Raw genomic sequence first — 22,888 nt, 5'->3', positions numbered from 1 at the left:
CAGCCAGATTTTGGCACCTAGTGACAGGCTATTGTGACAAGACCTGTTTAGGGTGATCCGGTGGGAGAGGGAAGAGTCTGGCTTTGAATGTCACATGAGCCACTTGAAAGATTGTTTAAGTGGAACAAGTCAGATAGGGAGAAGTTCCTGTCCTCGAAAAGTTAACTTGAACTGTTACTGCTTGACAAACTGCATCCCTAAAAAAAGGGAGAGGATTGTTTCTTGGTCCTTAGCTTGTAATATCTTAGACAATCCACAGTGAGACTGTGCTTTTGACAGTTACTGCAAATTATCCACTTCAGTACACTTCTCCGAGAAACAGACACTTACCATGGACAACAGCATATTCAAAGTGAAAATCCCCTGCACTGCGAGATACTTTATGAACAGGAAAACATCCCTGCAGGAAGCATTATGCGCCTTGGCAGGAGACAAAAACAAGACCTTCAGAAAAATAATGGTGCACTGAACTACAAGCAATCAAAATGTCTAATTCAGACACGTTTCAGCTTCAAATGTTGTATGTAAAGAAACCAGATAAAAATACTAATGCACAACACTCAAAACAACAATGGCTTGTCATTTAAATCCTTTTGAATTGTTGAATTACTCTATGTTGCATACATTCTTATTCAATAAATACCCTGATGTTTAAATCACCCAAAAATGAATATTCCATCATTTACTCGCCCTTGTGTCATTCGAAACACAAAATTACGGTACAATGCGATCCAAAACTGAATTTAATTAAATGAACAATAAATAAATAAACTATAGATAGATGATTGCATGTTTGTTTCATTTTCTTAAGCCTAAAATTGCATTGAGATGCTGTTATTTATGCCAAAATAAATGTAATAGTCGTGGGGTGTGAAAGTCTGCTGAAAGGGAGAAATAATGAATAATGAATATTGTATCATAATTTACACACCCTCATGTCGTTCCAAACAAAAACACATTGAAGAACTGTTTTTGACAATACAATGAAAGTGTCTAAATCCAAATCAACTGACTTTCATTGTATGGACAAAAAAAGGAATACCTTTGTGTGTGTGTGTATGTGTGTATGTGTGTGTGTGTGTGTGTGTGTGTGTGTGTGTGTGTGTGTGTGTGTGTGTGTGTGTGTGTGTGTGTGTGTGTGTGTGTGTGTGTGTGTGTGTGTGTGTGTGTGTGTGTGTGTGTGTGTGTGTGAGTGTGTGAGTGAGTGAGTGAGTGAGTGAGTGAGTGAGTGAGTGAGTGAGTGAGTGAGTGTGTGTGTGTGTGTGTGACAGAAGATCAGTGAGTCTGAAATGACTTTTTTCTGGCTCAATTATTCCTTTAAAAAACTGCACTATTTAAGGCGAGACACGGCAGACAAAAACATTGGGTTTTTTCACTGGCCAATTTTGAGATTTTAGGCTATTTGTCTTCAATAACATGTCTTCTTTCAGACTTGTGGTGAAAAAAATGTTTTACTACACTTTGTCTATTTGCGTCTGTAGATTTCTCCTTAACTGAACAAAAGTTGGCGTTCTTAATCAACACGCTGCTCCGCGATCTCTGTCTGCACCCTGTCATCACACACACCATTGGAAAGCTCTTTCTCCTGTACATTGTTGTCGGATCCAAATATGGTCATTTCATTTTTATCAGCAACCAATCGTGAAAGTACAATGGGCATTTAACTCTAAAAGCGAAAACTCATTGGCTGATGTCAATTTTTGACAACATGATTCGTTCAGATGCATCACGTGACGTACTCTGACATTTAGATGTGTGTTTTTGACTGTTTTTCTGTTCAGTTGAAGGCCATAATTGCTGTTTTATAAGTTTTGATGTGATTTAGGTGGTTTGTATTGTTGTTGCTAATGATTATAATGATGATAAGATATTGTGTCTGTAAATAGTTGTTTCCACTAAAAAAAAGTATGATTTTTTACATTACAAATGTAAAAATCTTTAAATGCTATTTTCTCAAAATTAGTTTGTCATTCTCCAGTACAAACATCTCAGCCTATGTAGCACCTATGTACACCAAACTTTCCAGTTATACACTTAGCAGTATTCTGAAGATATTTTCAGAGGGATTTGTTAATAAATCATTCCTGGCCTGATTTATGTGACATTTTAATAAAAAAATATGGCGATTTTTTTTTTTTTTTAAGGCTATGTAAAGTATATTTTGATAATACAATATTCTATTCAAGTAAAAGTACTATTCCTTCAATGAAAATTTACTTAAGTACAGGTAGGGCTGCTCGATTATGGAAAAAATCATAATCACGATTATTTTGGTCAGTATTGAAATACGATTATGTAACACGATTATTTCACATGACTTTGGGAACGTGTTGCATTTATTAAAAAGACACCTTTAAACAATTCTTAAAAAATCTAAATTTTAATTTTTTTTTTTTAAAATATTAAACAAACCTGCAAACTCACAAGTGGTGAAAAATTGCTTTGCTTCAAGTAAAAAAAACTTTCACAAAAATGATGCATTATCTTTCATGTCAGATTCTTACATTTGATCAAAAACAGCTTTATTAAAAAGGGCTGTTATCAATCAAATTAATTAATTTACACTGCAAAATTATAGAACTTATTGTTTAAACAAATAATAATAAAAAATCAATGATGCCTTTAAACAATAAACCAATAGGTGGCGGCAAGTGACCGACTTAATAAATTAATCATTGAGTCATTCATTAAAACGATTCGTTAAAAATACTGAAACATTCAATAACAAAACACGGCTTAGTGTTGCTTTTCTTTTGTAACTATTATCATCGGTGAAAAAGAACAAAACCAGTCAATATTGCGTAAGTGACTAACTTGCATATTAACTAGGCTACTTGTTTATTAAACTATAAATTCAATGTAACATTTGCAATCGTGATATTATAGAACAGCTCCCTTAGTCGTGTTATGTTACTTAACTATATCATATATTATAAATAGAAAAATAAAAAACTCAACATTTTTACCTCTGGATTTCTCCACTAACGTCTCTCTCACAAATAGACAGGCAGCGCAGCGACCAGAAATACACTATCCATTACCAATCGCGGTTTACACTGACTGACTGTATAAGATCAGAATCATTCTTGCGTTTCGATCGGTCGGGCAAGTAAAACTCTTTCACTTGAAACTGTTAAAAAATCCACTTTTCCTTGACAAGCCAAGTGTTAAAGAGCACCTATTATGACATTTAAAATGTTCCTAATGTTGTTTAGGGAGTCCCCAACAACCGTTTTACATGCATGCAATGACAAAAAACACTTTTGTTGTCGTATAATATGCATTTATTTTTACCTGATTTGCTCACCGACTCCCAAATGAATCGTTCAACGACTCATTTTTCAAACCCCTCCTTTGCGCGACGCTAATCTGCGTTGATTGGTCAGATGACCCAGCAGTGTTTACATAGATAATACTTATGGTTTAAAGCGGAGTACAATGATGCTTTTATCAATTAAATTGTGTTATAATAAGGATTATAGTCCACTGCTTTGTAGTTTGTAGTAAAAAACTAAAAATAAGATAAAGAATGTAATGTTATGTTAGCGAGCATATAGCCCAGAGTTCATATTGTAAAAGCACAATCAGTCTTTGTTTGCGTTAGCCCGATGCATAAACATAACGTTTTTACAAAAAAAATAAAAATAAAATGTAGTTACGTTACTACGAGGTATTACTCTATTCTTTAAGACAACTCCGAAAACAACGACAAACACTTCACATAGGCTATCTCAATACAAGTGCCATTGAAGACCTAGAAGCTAAACGGTGCTTACACAACAGACAAAATAATAATTAAGCATGCTACATAAAACATAAAAGCAACAATTATTAATAACACTTACTGGTTGTGATACGGAGGAGGAAGCTGATGCAAATACACTTGGAACTGAACCTTCCTTCAATATCATCCGGCTCGCGAATCCAAGTTTGAGTGCATTTAAGTTGGTAAAGCAATCGTCTTGAAAATGGCGCGAACAAAGCACAAGGCTCGGACTATACTTCTGTGGTATAGTTGTATATATGAATTGTAGCCACTTAGTCTTCAAATGCTCCTCCTTGGGCAGATGAAAAAAGTTTGCTTTTGAGTCGCACTTCAGAACACAGCGTCTCGTCGCCATGATGTTTTCAAGGTTTCCCTGCTGGCCTTGGAGCGCAATAAGTGGGCGTATCGTATTCAAATAACTTGACAAGTTGACGTCATCTAGTCAGAGAAAAAGCTTCGGTCTTCTAACGATTCATAAAAATGACTCAGAGTCGACTCTTACTTTTGAAAGACAATAACTTTATATACGGTGCACTTTCATATTTCAAACTTTGCAGGATGTTTTTGTTCACTTAGATCTATGTTACACACTACATGAAAGGTAAATTTCAAAATTCCATAATAGGTGCCCTTTAATGTCGAGCCCTATGTTCATTCTCGATTTTTTTTCGTGCTGTAAAGCAGAACGGATGATGAGGTCATGTGCGCTCGCGCTGCCGTTTGCTTGAACTGAGGCGCTGCGCAGTGATCAAGCAGAAAAAGATCGCGACTATATTAAATTAGACAATTGTTATTGTCAAGTTTATTGTGCTTGCAATTTATTACTGTGACAAACAAGACAAAATAAGAGTGTTCTTGCAAAACAGAACATGACAAAATAATCGTTTTTACTCGATTGTACTATTTTGGTGATTGTTGGGAGCCAAAATCGAAATCGAAATCGAAATTCAATTAATTGCACAGCCCTAAGTACAGGTAAATTTAACGGCCTAAAAATCTAGCGGGGCTGGGGGACTCTCCCATGTAGGGTTGTAAAGGTATACAATTTTCACGGTATGATAGCCGTCTCAGAAAATATCACGTTTCACAGCATCCAGCATCAATACCATATGTATTTTATAAATGTATCTTTTTATGATTTAATACAAATATATTATCAAAAACGGTGGTCAAATGAAAATTGAACAAACTTTTATCCTTTTTTTTTATTAAATTCAACAAAATGTACAAAAAGTCTTCAAATACTGTTATTGTTATTATTAATAATATTTTGAGAAGTACATTCTACTGTAGGCCTACAATAGTAATAGGCCTATATTTCTATCATAATTTATTTTAGTTTAAGTCTTCAAATGTTTTATTTTAGTTTCATAAAAAGATACATTTATAAAATACATATGGTATTGATGCTGGATGCTGTGAAACGTGATATTTTCTGAGACGGCTATCATACCGTGAAAATTGTATACCTTTACAACCCTACATGGGAGAGTCCCCCAGCCCCGCTAGATTTTTAGGCCGTTAAATTTACCTGTACTTAGGGCTGTGCAATTAATTGAATTTCGATTTCGATTTCGATTTTGGCTCCCAACAATCACCAAAATAGTACAATCGAGTAAAAACGATTATTTTGTCATGTTCTGTTTTGCAAGAACACTCTTATTTTGTCTTGTTTGTCACAGTAATAAATTGCAAGCACAATAAACTTGACAATAACAATTGTCTAATTTAATATAGTCGCGATCTTTTTCTGCTTGATCACTGCGCAGCGCCTCAGTTCAAGCAAACGGCAGCGCGAGCGCACATGACCTCATCATCCGTTCTGCTTTACAGCACGAAAAAAAATCGAGAATGAACATAGGGCTCGACATTAAAGGGCACCTATTATGGAATTTTGAAATTTACCTTTCATGTAGTGTGTAACATAGATCTAAGTGAACAAAAACATCCTGCAAAGTTTGAAATATGAAAGTGCACCGTATATAAAGTTATTGTCTTTCAAAAGTAAGAGTCGACTCTGAGTCATTTTTATGAATCGTTAGAAGACCGAAGCTTTTTCTCTGACTAGATGACGTCAACTTGTCAAGTTATTTGAATACGATACGCCCACTTATTGCGCTCCAAGGCCAGCAGGGAAACCTTGAAAACATCATGGCGACGAGACGCTGTGTTCTGAAGTGCGACTCAAAAGCAAACTTTTTTCATCTGCCCAAGGAGGAGCATTTGAAGACTAAGTGGCTACAATTCATATATACAACTATACCACAGAAGTATAGTCCGAGCCTTGTGCTTTGTTCGCGCCATTTTCAAGACGATTGCTTTACCAACTTAAATGCACTCAAACTTGGATTCGCGAGCCGGATGATATTGAAGGAAGGTTCAGTTCCAAGTGTATTTGCATCAGCTTCCTCCTCCGTATCACAACCAGTAAGTGTTATTAATAATTGTTGCTTTTATGTTTTATGTAGCATGCTTAATTATTATTTTGTTTGTTGTGTAAGCACCGTTTAGCTTCTAGGTCTTCAATGGCACTTGTATTGAGATAGCCTATGTGAAGTGTTTGTCGTTGTTTTCGGAGTTGTCTTAAAGAATAGAGTAATACCTCGTAGTAACGTAACTACATTTTATTTTTTTATTTTTTGTAAAAACGTTATGTTTATGCATCGGGCTAACGCAAACAAAGACTGATTGTGCTTTTACAATATGAACTCTGGGCTATATGCTCGCTAACATAACATTACATTCTTTATCTTATTTTTAGTTTTTTACTACAAACTACAAAGCAGTGGACTATAATCCTTATTATAACACAATTTAATTGATAAAAGCATCATTGTACTCCGCTTTAAACCATAAGTATTATCTATGTAAACACTGCTGGGTCATCTGACCAATCAACGCAGATTAGCGTCGCGCAAAGGAGGGGTTTGAAAAATGAGTCGTTGAACGATTCATTTGGGAGTCGGTGAGCAAATCAGGTAAAAATAAATGCATATTATACGACAACAAAAGTGTTTTTTGTCATTGCATGCATGTAAAACTGTTGTTGGGGACTCCCTAAACAACATTAGGAACATTTTAAATGTCATAATAGGTGCTCTTTAAGCACTTATCTGCTTTTCTTTGGGTTTTTATTTAAATAATTTAGTTTGACCATTTTAAGTTCCTTTCTTTCTTGTGCTTATTACTTAATAGGCTACTTACTAATACCACAGAGCTTTAGTTCATCCGGTTCCCGAACTCTCAATTCAGATAATTTTCCACATAGGCAAAAACATTTTTTTTGTCATTCACTAGGCCTATATAATAATAATAATAATATGTTACATTGATATAGCGCTTTTTCTGAGACCTCAAAGCACTCATAGTTAGTCTATCATAGTCGTTCTAGCCTATTGTCTGACAAAAAAATATAGGCTATAGGAATGAGAACAGCTTTATTTTTAATTTGGCTATATTATATATTATATTACAATATATTAAATACAGTATGTGAGCATTAATTTAGAGAGAAAACACATTAGGCAAGCAGAACGCAAGTACGACGCGATGACGTCACGAATATGCTAATGTGACTTTTTGGGAAGGCATTAGCTACTTTCCTTTGAAAATAGTTGGCAACACTGGACTTGAACGCACCATACACTCACGAGCTCTTGAAACCCGCTCTCTGCAGCAGCTCATTTGCATTTAAAGGGCCAGGCACAAAACGGTGCGTTTTTTGCAATCCCTCAAAAAGTGCCAACTTTAACATTCTATATAAAAATATCTGTGGGGTATTTTGAGCTAAAACTTCACACACACACTCTGGGGACATCAGATATTTATTTTACATCTTGTGAAAAGGGCATTTTACCACCCCTTTAATATTCACAGACCATGTTGCGATATGATTTATTACAGCTCTACTTTCGATTTATTCATCCATCCACCATTGTGCATGTTTTACGTGACTGGATTCTGGGATTCCCTCTGCATCACGGAAATCATTCGGCATTAATTTATAAACTGGACATACCTTTATCTGCACGGAGGGGTGGTGCTCCCGAACATGTTCAATGTTTTCTCATTTTGCAGCCACTTTGTGTCCACATTTCTCTGTAACGTTACTCGAGGACAACCATGCGTACATTTTTTCTGTATCCAAAGCATTCCCTTACTGGCCATGGGTTCGCTTCGTAATAATTCGACAGCGTTTCGCTTTCATCTGGTTCTGATTCACTGGGCGTCTGTCTTGTCCATCTATGTTTCTAATGATTTTAGTGCGTTTGTTTTCCCGCCCATCATTGCAGTAGTTTCCGGAGCATTTTTTTTTTTTTTTTTTTTTTTTTTTTTACTCAGTAACGGATGATTTAAAATATCGATAAGTAGCATATATTTAAAACAAAACATTCTTAAGTAAAAGTAAAATTACAGATTTTAAAAACTACTTAAAAAATAAGTATTCCTAGTTAGCCTACTCAATTACAGTAACGCAAAAAAAAAAATTTAAACCGGTTTTTTACTTTCTCCATTAGGAGTTTTAGGTCACCATTAGGTCACCTGATGGAGTTTTTCGTTTCCTTGCCACTGTTGCCTTTGGCTTGCTCAGTTGGGGATATTCAATTTAATGAATCAATGAATAATAGCCTACTATTGATTTAGCATTACCAAATATGGACGTTTTATTATTATTTTAATTTAATACTGTGAAGCTGCTTTGATACAATCTGTATTGTGAAAAGCGCTATACAAATATTCTTGACTTGACTTGACTCGACTTACTAAGTTACAGTAACGCTAAAAAAAACAATTTGTTACTTTCCACCTTTGAAACCAACTTCTCATGCCGACTTTAAGAATATCAGTGCAACAGAGCGTCCACAAACGCACACATAATCGCTCAACATTTCCTCTTTCAGCATGGATGGAATAATCCGGGATCTCGCTGTGGACTCTCTTAAGGACAAAGTGTTACTTTTTTTTTTTTTTTTAAAGAAGTCTCCGTCCAGATACACCAGCAAACACATTGTTAACCAGCTAACATAAGGGCTCAACTCTTGGATCCAGATCACGTAGTGAGAAAAAGTCAAAGCCTGACCTCTCCACCCGGTGTCAGACAAGTCAGCATGACAGCTGAGCAATCAAAAACAGCAGTCGACCCATGACTTCAACACAGCACAGACTCCAGCCACTGCGGCACACTTCATTTGATGAAGTTCAGGTCCCTCCTGTCCTGTCAATCAGCAGGGAGCATGACAGCATTATCCACATTCTTCCATCCAAGGCAAATCATTTCTGAAACTGCCACGTTGAGATCTCTGCTTACCCAATGTTACTCTCGGCCCTCAATTTGATTCTGCTGCTCCCTCTAGACTTTTAGACAATATTGAGAAAAGGGACAAATATTTCTAATGCATAAATCAGATTTTTTTGTTCGAAACATAATTTAATAAAGCATTTCACAAAGCAGTTGTTTTTAAACACGTCCAAACGAAATGATTTGGTAAAAGATCAAACATTAAACTGTAACGTAATCTGCATGCTGTATTCATTTTGAAAGAGTTACTACAAAGTGATTTTTCAAAGCCATGGGATGCCAGCGAATGACCCACAAGGCATTATTTTCCAGGGCAATCTGTTGTTTCCAATAGACTGCATTTAATAATCAACTCAACATTAAATTCAGGCATTACAATTGATTTGAATGGCTACTTGATCATAATTAATCCCCTGGTGAAGAGTTTTTGTTTCCTTAGAAACAAAGTGCAATCTCAAGCTGCCTTGCTGAGGCATTTTTGCTAAGCTGGTTTCCTTCACCTGTGTTGGCTTGTTACACCAGGGGGCTTTGACTTCTTTGTTTCAAAGAAATTAATTGCCTTTAGGAGAGATAAATAGCGAGTGACAAGCACCGATGCCAAAAGCAGGGATCCCAGTGGAATGAAAAAGCTCCATAATGAAAGGCTATTTTCACACAGAGGTAGAGCCGCTGAGGCTCATTTTAAAATGACGTGCTGAATGTTTTAAACTCTCTCAGCCTCTTGTTTTTCTGTTCCCTAATTATAGTGGGGGAACATAACAGGTGACTTATGAAACATCAACCGGCCTACAGAAAATTCTCAAAATCAAATCAGCTGAAATGCTACAAATGCTTTTCACATCCATCTGGATGTTTTCATTGGTTTTTACCAAAACAGACCAGGCAAACTGACAAACTATGGTGAGAAGAATTGTAGAGGTCAATCAGTCTCTGTATTACAACTACAAACTGAGAGATTTTAAAAATTTGAGACCACTAAATGTTTCTTTGAATTTTTGGATAATTACAATCATTGAATAAAATGTTGAAAACGTAAATAGAACATGAATTTCAGAATTTCATGACCTAGAAACAGAGAATCTTAAATATTTCTTGATTATTTTAAAACATAATGTTTTTAAAAATCCCACATTTCTATGTGATCTTAGACATTTGAATTCCACACACTTCTTTGCCTAAATTGAAAACAAAATCTCCTATTTAATTACAGTTTAAAAGCAGCAGTTGTGATTGCCAGAAATTCATTGTTAAAAATACAGTGGCAATGTTTCAGGTATAACTGTATTTACAACTGTATGTTTCATTAATAGTGTTAATTTACATTCTATTTAACCTATTATGCTTTTTACTTTAAAATGTACTGATAACCACCATGATAATACGGCTAGTAAAATAGAAAGCCACACGATGAATAAGAGTTCATCGTAAATGGCCTGTCTAAATATTAACATGAACAACAGAAAATATAACAAAAATCACCCTAAACAATAAGAAGAAATACAATTATTTATTAATAAATTACATGACTTCAAAGTAGAATTTTTATACCTTTTTCAGTAAAAACTATTTTTTTTAAAGTACAAATTTTAATCTAAACATTACAGACAGATGACATAATACATGTAAAAAGAAATATTTTATATATGTCAATAAAATGGTAACTTGGAGGATTTATTATTTTAGATATTAAATTGGAGAGAAAAAATATCTTATTTCATACAAGCCCGTATGATCTAAATCTTACACTTAATTACCCACATCACACACCAAATATTGTAGGTCAAAATCAAGGTACCACATGACCTCTCAAGACCTTTAGTTAACTGGTTACAAAATTGCAAGAGTTTTAAAAATCAGTAACTAAATTCAAAACTGTGACCCATTATACTACTCTGTCATGTTCACTTACTATAAAACTACTAAAAAGAAACTGTAGGAGGTGGGCGCTTTTCATGTTTTCTTTTAGCTTTCTTTCCATTCTGTTTTCTACATTATGAGCCTGAGTACAGAAGAACATTTCAGATGACTGTTATTTATCCAGTAGCGAGGACTAGAAGTGAAAGACAGTCAGAGATTGGGAAGCTGAGTGCTTTATCTCCTGTGCTTTCACAGAGCGCTGAGGCGCATCAGAGATGCAGAGAGGGTGAATGCACTTCTCCAGTACAGAAAGAAAAGAAACAAAAACAAGCAGGCATGTATCTAATTAGAACAAAAAGAGTCAGAAACAGAAAGAAGTCAGCTGTGACAGACCACAGCAGGTGGTGAACCTAAACAACCAGAAAAGAGTTGCACAGTGAGTGTTGTTGCTGAAAGGACTTTAGATTGAAACGAGAAAGAAAGCTAACATGCATTACATTGCATACTATTAACACATAATGCATTTAAAATAAGGGATGGGTCACAAAAGTTAAGTGGACTATGTAGCAACCGACTAACCGAATAATGGTCAAATAGACAATATAACTATTTTCTGACATTTGTGTGTGTGTGGGAGGGGGTGTTTTGTGAGCAGTGTTTTGGAAACTAAATGCACATTAGAGAAGTTTGGGATCTGTAAGAGTACACTTTTTTTAACTGAGCAAAAATAAATTCACAAATAAATTAAATAATTTAATAAAATGCAAGACAAAGAGTCAAGACTGTTAATGAGGTAAAGAACTACAATCCCATGAAGCACTGCAAATCCATATAAAATAAGGGTAATGTATTTTTTAACCATGAACTCCACAGTTAAAATTATAACATAACGGGACTGACAGTTAAGAGGTAAAAAAAAACAAAAAAAAATCTTTATTTAAGGTACCTCTTGTACATTTTAAAATGAATAGTAAAAAATGTTTATGTTACGTATGCAACCCTAGTTCTCTGAAGAGGGAACGAGACACTGCCAAGACGCGGTGGGAACGCCCCTGCGTGATTGCGTCATGAAGCATGTGTATAATCAGTCCATTGGTGTGACGAGACGTCATAGGCGGGTGACGTCATAGACCAGGAAACTATAAAGCCCACCTAGAACGCACTAGCTTCTGATAGGCCGAAGCAAGTCGATCACAGGCATGCAGGGAGTACGGCAGGGCGACGCAGCAACTTGTTCCCTATTCAGGGAACCAGGATTACATGCGAAAGACACGTCGAGACGCGGTGGGAACACTACAATCCACGACGCCCTAATAGCAAATGCCTGGTCTGTGTGAAATCATTGTGCACACTAAGAAGCAAGCACCCTAGACCCTGGAGTGGAGCCTAGATCCAAGTTGTAAAATCGAACAAATGTATACGGAGAGGACCAGTCTGCCGCATCACAAATGTCATGAAGAAAAACCCCCGATAAAGAAAACAGCCAAAGGTGAAGGTTGACCAACCTTTTCTTGGTGACCCGAAACGGACGAATAATTGATCCAATTTACGCCACAGGGCAGTTCTGTGTATGTAGCCATCCAAAGCCCGAATAGGGCACACAGCATGATCTGATTCTGGTGTATTAAAAGGTGGAGGAAAGAAGGCCTGCAGCACTATCGGGCCCGCCTATATCTTAAGAATATAGCCCGGTCTAGGGTCAATAAAGGCTTTCACCATACCAGGTACAAATTCCAGTTACGAAGGAGCAACCGACAAGGCTTGCAAATCTCCAATTCTCTTGTTAGAAGAAATAGCAAGGAAAAATTTTAGTGTAAGGAACTTTTCGGAAACCTCTTCAATGGAATCGAAGGGAGCCAACGGTAGGCCTTCCAGTACAACGGCCAAATCCCAAGCCGGTGCTCTAGTGCGCAGTGCAGGCCTCAGCCTCAGGGTGCCACGAAGAAAATTATAGGATCTCTCCCCAATGATGCATCACCAAGAGGAGTGTGGTAAGCAGATACCACAGATAATCGAGTACTGTACCAACAGGGCAGTTAACCGGCATTTCAGCGCAGACAGTCTCCTCATGGATGGAGCTCTAGATTGGAGTATGGTCTCCAGTTTCCACAGCTCTGGGCGAGGGTGATAAATAATGCCCCATGCTTGCCCCAATCTCCATCGGAGAGCAGTCTAGAAGGGACACCAGGTCCGAGAACCAAACTTGGGCCGGCCAGTACGGGGCTACTAGTAACAGATGGACCCCTACCCGGCGAACCCTCTCCAAAACTCCCGGGAGCATAGATATCACCACATGGGACAATGAGTTGTCTCAGTCTGAGGACGCGAATAGGTCGACTTGAGCTTGACCGAATTTCTCCCAAATGAGCTTCACCACCTCGGGGTAAAGTCTCCATTCCCCAGGCCTCAGCCCCTGCCTCGACAGGATATCTGCTCCCTTATTTAGATGCCCCGGAATATATACTGCCCTGAGAGACAGTAATTTCCCTTGGGCCCATAGGAGGATCTGATGAGCCAGTTTGCATAGGTGACGTGACCTCAGACACCCCTGATTGTTGATATCAGTGATCACCGATGTGTTGTCTGTGCGGACAAGCACATGGTGACCTCTCAGGTCTGGCAGGAAGTGCTTGAGAGCTTGAAACACCACCATAAATTCTAGCAGATTTATGTACCAAGGAAGTAGATGGTGCTGCCATAGACCTTTCGTCGAGCGACCACTCATGATCTTCCCCCAACCTGGGAGGGAAACATCCATCGTTAGCGTTACACAACGACAAGAAGCTCCCAGCACTGGGCCTTGGGCGAGGAACCAAGGTTTCTTTGAACCTAGATCGGTGAGGAAGAAACTTCTGGAACACCGCTGATTGCTTCTTCGCCTCCTTAAATCTATCGACGACCGTATTTACAGCGTCGCCGAATAGACCCGAAGGCGAAAGCGGAGCGTCCAAAAGAAAAGATCTGTCTCTATCCTTCATATCAGACAAATGTAACCATAAAAGTATTTTCGTGGCCACCAGGGCTGCCATAACCCGGCCTACTGATTTGGCCGTGTCCATGGTGGCCCGAAGAGACAAATCTGTTGCGCGACGCAATTCTCAAATTTCTCACAATCATCCATGTCCCTAAGCATATCTGCCTGGTATGCTTGCAAATTTGACATGGTATGCTAGCATGCCGCAGCCTGACCCGCTGCCGAATACGCTTTACCAGTGCTGAAGTGGCTTTTAATGGCTTGGTGGGTAACGTTGGGGCTTTAAGTAACGATGCTGACTCAGGAGAAAGATAGCTCACGGGCGTCTCAACACCAAATAGACAGAGACAGTATACAGAGAGAGCTTGCTGAAGGCACAGAAGCTAGCGTGGTCTGTTTTCAGGCGTGGTTTAAAGTTTCCTGGTATATGACGTCACCTGCCTATGACGTCTCGTCACACCATTGGACTGATTATGCACGTGCTTCACGACGCAATCACGCAGGGGCATTCCCACCGCGTCTCGACGCAGCTCGAGTTCCCTTGGAAGGGAACAAACTTTCTTAATTAACAAATGTTACAATGGTTTTGAAAATTGCAAAATTTAAAAATTCAAAAATACAAAGAGAATGCAAGCTGCATGAAACGGCATGTAATGTACTGTAGGTCACTGCACGAGTCCCACCACATGGGGTTACAAACCAAAGTTGGTGGTAATTAACTGAATCAAATCATTCATTCTATCAAAGTATATCAAGATAAAAGCAAGTAAAACTAAATCAAACCACCTTAAATCCTTTTGAATGCCTTTCTCCTGAATGACAGATAGATGATGAATCAGGCTCCACTATGGGTTTAAAACATTCCAGCAATAGGATCTCAGTCCTACAACTGTGTGCCAGGTGGCAGTTGGGACAGTTCCCTTTTAATCTGGTTTGGCGGTCCTAAATCACTGCCACAACAGCAGGCATTATGTAGAGGTGTTTGGCAGAGACATTCTCTCAAACACTCCTCTGGCCATGGGTTGGGATTTCTCTCTCTCTCTTTCTCTCTCCCCAGGTGTGTGGTCTTGTTTGCCATATGTCAAGTGAGTGAACCACTAATATCCACAGGGCACCTTGAGGAGCCTGCCCAAAAACAAGCTTTTTATTAATGTGGTATAACATCGAAAACCAGTCTATCTTCATCGACTGAAAGAACCTTTGGTTGTGTGATGATGCTTTTTTAATTATCAACAGCTACATGCTAACTATAAGCCCATGAGATGCCTCATGAGAGTGCCCAAACTACTTGTTCTGGGCTCAAGGTGTCAGACTGATAGGCTTTATTCTTTATACTTTAGCCCGTTCTCACAGACTGTTGAATCTCTGCAGCTCTGGTCCACTGTCTGCATATATTGCTCTGAAGCATTAGTTTTACACCCATCTAAACCCTTATGGCATGTCTGAGTCCTCTTTAATAGAATGAAACTCAGATCCCTTAGGACTTTTTGGTCAGATCCCTGGACCAAAAAGTGAATGGGGTGCAAAGGTACCCTGTTCTCTTAGTATTCACACTGTCTCACGTCTTTTTTTACGTTAAAATGTATATTTATATTTATGCATTTACAAGATGTTTGTATCCAAGTGACTTAAAATAGAGGATTTTTGTAGCTTTGATAAAATTAATGCATTACATAAATTGAAAATAGAACTATACATGTATAACTCCACTGAAGTTCAAAAGTTTGTGGTTGGTAAGATTTTGTAATGCTTTTGAAATAACTTTTGTTTGCTCACTAGGCCACATTTATTTGATCAAAAATACAGTAAACAAGTAAATCGTATTACAATTTAAAAAAAGCTGTTTTCTATTTAATATATATTTTAAAATTTAATTTATTCCTGTGATTGCAAAGTTTTCAGCAGCCAGTCTTCAAGGTCACGTGTTCCTTCTGAAATATTCTAATATGCTGATTTGCTGCTCAGGATACATTTCTTATTAATATTGAATTGAATTGAACAGTTGTGCTTAATATTTTTGTGGAAACCATGAAACATTCTTTTCCTGGATTTATTTACATTTTTTGAAATAAAAATCTTGTATCACATTATAATTGTCTTTACTGTCACTTTTGATCAATTTAATTAGGCTAGTCAATGCTGAATAAAAATATGACTTACCAACCTACCAACACCAAACTTTTGAATGTTAGTGTATTGTGTAACATTTTACAATTACGATTCATTATAGTTAACAAAGTTAACAATAACTAAGAATGAACAATACTTCTACAGCATTTATTCATCTTAATGTTAATTTCAACCTTTACTAATACACACTCTAAAAAATGCTGGGTTATTTCAAACCAATTTTGGGTAAAATATGGACAAACCCAAATGTTGGGTTAAAAATGTAATGTAAAAATTTAACCCAACGGCTAGGTTTGTCCATATTTTACCCAAAATTGGGTTGAAACAACCCAGCATTTTTTAGAGTGCATTTTTTAAATCAAAGTTGTATTTGTTAACGTTACTTAATGCACAGTGAACTAACATGAACAAACAATAAATGACTGTATTTATTATTAACTCTGCTCAGACCAGAACTCTGAACAAATCCATCTGGATTATGTACATACTGCATGTCAAAATTTATAAAAACAGCTTGGAGTCGCCTCAAATGAACAAAGTGTAAAAACACCACAAGTGTATTATTTTAATATATTTTTCCCTTTCAATACCTGTTGCTGTGTCATTTATTTTTACATAAATACTGTATACAACTCGTCAGATGCAAAGTAGCAAATATCTGGTTTTGAAAACGGTTTCTTATTGAAGGCAATCGTCTATGTATTTGCTGTTAAACAGAGATAATGATTAATTTCCTCTGCCTTTCACAAAGCACACTGTTTTGCTTATTAAGAATATTTGCTAATCTTTCATTTCAGTCTTCAGTATAAAACAATAAACACTGATAAATAATTTCATACCCGTAATTCATTATCTCTTTTTGTCAAATTCTAATTGAATTCTTTCCATGTATTCTAATAATGTTTCATAAAGACCGGAACCCTTCCACGAAGGACAAAATATGGAAAGAGAGAAAATCCACTGCTTCATTAATCACATTACTTAAGTTATGCTGCACATTTCACCAAAAAAGCTTGATCTTAAACCTCTGAATAATTCATTCAACAGTGAAAAAGCACAAACATGCACTGGTCTGAACATGGGTCTCCACCCCAGCCCAAAAGTGATTCACCAAGCACTTGCCTACGGTAACAGGCCACCATGTGTTCTACAAGATCTAACAGCTGACAGACTGTTTTCTGAACATGATGCAATGTTGTCCAGATCCAATTAAAATGGGTGCATAAATCACAAACTATAACAACATATGCACTCTCCTGGCTGTGCTATTAAAAGCATCCAAAATACTGTGCTCAAGCCATGGCCACTGACGTGAATACTTTTCAAGAACTTTTCTTTACATATTTGTAAAGTGATTACTATGGCACAGGCTCTAAAATGAACACTCAGAGAGCCCAATGTGAGAACAAATTAGATTTGGCAAGTAAATTGAAGTGTTAATTGCCAATGAATTGAAGTGATAGTTCACCCCAATTTTTTTTAATTCTGCCATCATTTACTCAAAATGTCGTTAACATAATTAACATGTCGTTTTAAAACTGTATGACTTTCTTGTGGAACATAAAATGAAAAAGAAAATGTTTTCAGCATGTTTTCTGATATACAATGGAAGTCAATGGTGACCAAAACTGGTTGGTTACAGACATTCTTCAAAAATTCATACAGGTATGGAACAACATAAGGGTGAATACATAATGTCAGAATTTTCAATTTTGTGTGATCTATCCTTTTAAATCAAATTGTAAAACTGTCAGATTGTCACTAATGTACAAATTGCCTAACAAAGTAGAATACCATGGTAGCACTTTACAATATGGTTCCATTTATTAACATTAGTTAACTACATGAACTAATCATGATCAGTTGTATTTTTATGAACTATCGATAACAAAAATGTATAAATATACTGTAAAAAATATATTGCTTATTGTTAGTTAATGTTAGTTAATGCATTAACTAATATTAAATAACTGGACTTTATTGTAAATTATGCTCTGATTGACACAATGATTTCCAATATTTGTCATAATATGCAGACAAAATAGGGCAGATAAATAATTCCATTGCCATAGAGACAAAAATATCTCCTTCCATTCATCCATTCTCCAAAGCGTTAGGCCAATATTGGGTCACAGGGATGCTGGAGCCTATCCCACAGCAAACACCCTGGATGGGTGGCCGGTCCATTACATCACTGACAAAATGATTTATTTTAATTCAAACAATGCAAAACACAGCTATTTTAATGTAAGACATATTTATGGCCGGAAAATTCCAATTGGCAAGGGTGGCAAAAAGTTAATTTTGGACCTTGCAGACAGGATGGAAAAACCTGTGGTCCAATAAAACATCTTGACCTTCTCCATTAGATCCCACAGAGCAGATTCCAGCATGTCAACATAGAATACAGATGCACATGATGTCATAGGCCAGCAGATTACCTGTGCATTGCAGTATAAGCTCCAACTGCAAAGCTCAGCCACAACCACTCGATCTGTCAAAGGTCAGAACACTTAATGACTCAGCTGAATGCGTGGCCAACTTCAACCGAACTTCAATCGGAACAAATGGGGCGTGCAATAGAACGCCAACAAAAACAATGAAGCCTGCCACACAGGTGCTAGATGAATCACTTCCAGAAGCAAGGCTGCTGCTCATACCAACACAAGAGCTTTGCTTTGTCATCTCCCTTGTCATTCTAAACCCCCTTTCAGCAAGTACTTTGGCTCAGGATTAGCATGCCTTATTGCTTCCCGTTTTATAGAGTGTCACATGGATAATTACAAGGTCATTCACCAAGCTGTGGCAGTTCTAATTTTCTTTGGAGACTGAGACCACAGGATAAATGACCTAGTAGGGAGGGAGGAAACACCTGAAGTTGAGGCATGGGTTTTCATGACTAACCATAAACAGCCTTTAAATGAGTTCCACATGGCAGATATATTTAAAGAAAACAAACACTTTTTAAAGTAAAACTGTTCAGACATTGACGTAAAGCACCTATGAAAATAAATGTAGACCAACCTGAGAAGGTCAGTCTTTAACGTTGAGTGAAAGTGCTGTGCAAACACAAGCATGTTCCAAAACCTCACTGTTACCTACATAGCAGCTGCACGCTAAAGGCAAATTCACACCGCACAAACAGACGCCGACCAATGCTGACAATCACACGATTATAGTAAATCAGTTTGACCCGAAGTCAAAATGACCCGACAAACACCGAATTAACATGTTCAATCGGCTAAAACAAGAACAGACAATGGCAGCAGACGCCAACAAGGGCAACACACTGATCCGATAAATCCCGACGAACGTGTCTTTTGCCGTTGGTCGGTGTCTGTCGGCGCAGTGTGAATTAGCCTTAAGGAGGCATCCTAACCCATCATGGAATCTCGTAAATGACCGATTTGGAACATAGGAAGCAAACACAAAAATCACAAATTGATTTCAATAGTTTTTCATTTGCATGTTGCCATTAAAGCTAACTGTGCAATAACAATAAACATAAGAGGCATGACACAGAAAAATTAGATATAAAAATATAACAATATTATATAACTATCGGGAGCGCTACGATCATGCCCTACATAACTGCCTCCGTAAGCAGCTCCCTATATTTTGTAACACAGCAATGATATCTGCCCTTCCTTTGAGTTTCACAAAAGCATTTCCCCCTACAGTGTGTAGTGTGTAGCAGATCAACATTGCCTTTGCATGACTGAGGTCATTTATTCAATCTCTGTTTGTGCATTTATTGACTTTCCTCCAATACCAGGTAAAAATCACAGTTGGACAATAAGCCAGCACAGCATGCCTAGATATAATCTCATTTAATTAGGCTCTGGGGGCGTCCTCCCAATTTCATTACGAAAGGATAGTGCTTAACCTGCTTTTTGGGGCACGCCAAGCTCTCTTAAAGGGGGAAACATTTCCAGCAACCTTGATCTGTTTGTAATAGCCGATAAATATCTGAAGCGAGAGTCGCCGTATAAGATAAAAGAGGGTTTGATATAATGAAGTGTGGTTTGAGTAAACTACTTTTCAATGATGCCTTTCCATCCGCCTGCACCAGTGCTGTAAACTCTTGGCTGCGATACACTAGATTAGATGGCAAACAATGATTAAAGGTTCACTAAACAGACTGTGGAACGAGTTTTATCAAGCATCCTAGAGACCTAAAGTCACAACCACACTGATGAATCCACTGCGATTGTTGTTATTTTTTATATAAGTGATAAGTGAATGAGCAGTGTTGAGAATTAGGACATCATATTCATCATACGATGGATATACAAATGCAGGCATTTAGCAGGAGAACACAAGCCTCAGAGAACTACTTTTCAGATAATATCGGTGCAGGGCACTGTGACATTTACATTCGTCTGATATGATGAATATGCAGCTTTTGAAAATGGCACTTTCTCTCCTTGAACACACCTGGATGAGTACACACAAAGACCCAGTGCACGTGTTTACCTTCGACTTAACCCTTTGGTTGTTAAATCGCAAAGAAAAAAAAGAAAAAAAGTTAATGAAAAAATATATTTATTATTTATATATCATTTATTTAAAATTATATTTTGAGATGGACATTTGTCCACTGAAATAAATGAGATTTTAAAAAGTATTGGATACTCAAGGGAGGTGCTTCAAAGGCATGTTGAATTTATGGTGTCATAAATACACACAGTGACATATAAAGAGGACAGTCATATTTAATAATGTTTAAGGGTCAAATGTAAATTATTAAAGATGGTTTAACTGTATCAACACACTATAAATGGATAAAAATGGCTTTTAAAGAACTGTCAATTGTGATTGATGCATTGAAAGGTTAAGTTACAAAACTTGGACGTTTAATGTACACATTTTTAATAATTCACAAATTTTCTAATTATGATACAACACTTTACCCTTTGGTTTTTAATAAAACAAATCTTGTTTTCTCTGCAACATAGCTGCAAAACTGGCCATAATCACTGCACAACATTTGTAAACACTCCTTATTTACAAACGTTGTTTTTGGTTATAATAGACAAGCTTGCTATAACTGCCTGTTGTATATTGTGCATGAATTCAGATATGATACTTGAAACCAGAATCTCTTTTTCATCTCTCGTCTAATATTGAGAGCACAAGGGGAAAACAATCTTGACAGATTTGTCTGTGCTACAAGCTGACGATCTTTGCTTTATCTCAATCCGACGGTGAACAGGAATTTGCTGCAAGTGAAAAAAAAACCCTGCAATACTCATTGATTCACACATCAAAATTCATTAAATATCTGCCCTTATTGATTTAGATTACTCAGACAGTGTCACTCACATAGCAACTATTCAGACAAAAGCTTATGTTATGCAAGTCATACAAGTTCCTTAATAAAACACTTAAGCAAACGCACACCATCCGAGGTGCAGGTCAAAGAAAATTAATATCTCCTTTATACATACAAGTCATATAAAACATTGTGAAATTCAAAAGAGTTTAAACATTCACAACTTGAAGTGGTTTGGGGTTGCTAGAACTTTATGATACAACATAACACTGACAATGTTACAAGCATTACAGGATGGCTATTTGAACTATTAAAATCTGTTTGTTACTGTACTGAATTTAACAAAGATAGTCCAACAAAAGGCCATACGATGACTTCATTTGAGTTCAGCTCAAAATTGGCCTTTTCAGCAACAATGACCATAGAGAGAAGATGCAAACCCATACAAACATAACACCATCAAGGTAAGACACAACACTATAGTAATGCACTAAACACTAAACTCGTAGGCTATATATATATATTTTTTATTTTTATTTTTTATTATATGTTATAATGCAACATAAATCACTCACTCACTCCAATAGCCTACACAACAAGAATAAGAACAAACTAACTTTTTTTTTAATAAAGCAAGGAATTCAGGAAATGTCTCTCAATACAAATTATAAAGTGTATTAATAACCAATTCAATAATTTTTTCAGTTTAAACGGTTATGTATTGCACTATTATGCATTTCGGAATAAATAAGCTAATTAATGTCTCAATTAAAAACTAAAAAACTAAAAAGATATACAAAGTTGTCATGATTACCCCCAAAAAATTTACTTTCTTTTTTTTTCATTTTCATTTTATTTTGACATCCTGAAACTATATCCTCCAACATAGCCCACCGTCTTAAAAATCACACTACAAGGAGTATGAGAGCTTAAGCTCTTACACCATGTAGCCTATTCAGACACTTTTGGTTCTAAGTACACCACACCAGACATAGGGAACTGAATTACACCATCGACAACTACAACACGCGAGTGAAACATTCCAACCTTCAACCTGTCTATTTGTCATTTCAATCCAATGCATTTCGGAAGAAATACTCGCATCGCATCCAGAATGTGTAGATGCGCTGACAGAGGATGCTCCGCGAGTGCAAGTTTCATTGTAGAGCTGCTGCGTCTGTCTTACCTTGCTCTGAATCAGCGTCCCTTAGTGTCTGAACATTTGACAATATATCCCCGAATCCCAGTATGACGAGAAAGGTGAGGAAATATTCGGACATCGTTGCTGAGTGAGGGCGAAGGCCACCGCACTTCTTTTGCTGAAGTCCGATTCCAGCCCCTCTGGTAGAGCGCCGTTATTCAGGAATGACAAGTGAAATTTGTCTGCAGAGCGCACCGACCCTCCTTCACTCCTCGCATTCAGATGGATTTCTAGGCGCGCGCACACATGAGCTTGCAGGCGACAGTGTGTGAGGAGAGAGAGAGAGAGAAAGAGAGAGAAAGAGAGAACGAGACGGAGAGTGTGCGGATAGATTAGGACAATAACGCACTGTGAGCTTGACTATGAACGGGTTCCAGGCACCTGAC

The 22,888-nt window shown here is 37.2% G+C and overlaps 1 protein-coding gene across 1 annotated transcript in view; it reads right to left on the bottom strand.

Annotated features, from left to right (window-relative positions):
* lrp1bb (low density lipoprotein receptor-related protein 1Bb) overlaps positions 1–22,581 on the bottom strand; it is a gene marked incomplete at its 5' end in the record, with an annotated part of 305,396 nt that extends 282,815 nt beyond the window's left edge. Inside the window, one exon of the mRNA XM_079617452.1 lies at positions 22,488–22,581. Coding sequence (XP_079473578.1) covers positions 22,488–22,581 — 94 coding nt within the window. The remainder of the gene's footprint in view (positions 1–22,487) is intronic.
* Between the last annotated feature and the right edge of the window lie 307 nt (positions 22,582–22,888).

Source organism: Phoxinus phoxinus (genome assembly GCF_949152265.1).
Source record: "Phoxinus phoxinus genome assembly, chromosome: 7".
NCBI classification, from domain to species: Eukaryota; Metazoa; Chordata; class Actinopteri; order Cypriniformes; family Leuciscidae; genus Phoxinus; species Phoxinus phoxinus.
The sequence above is the reverse complement of the archived record's forward strand: the minus strand, read 5'-3'. Positions and strand labels throughout refer to the sequence as shown.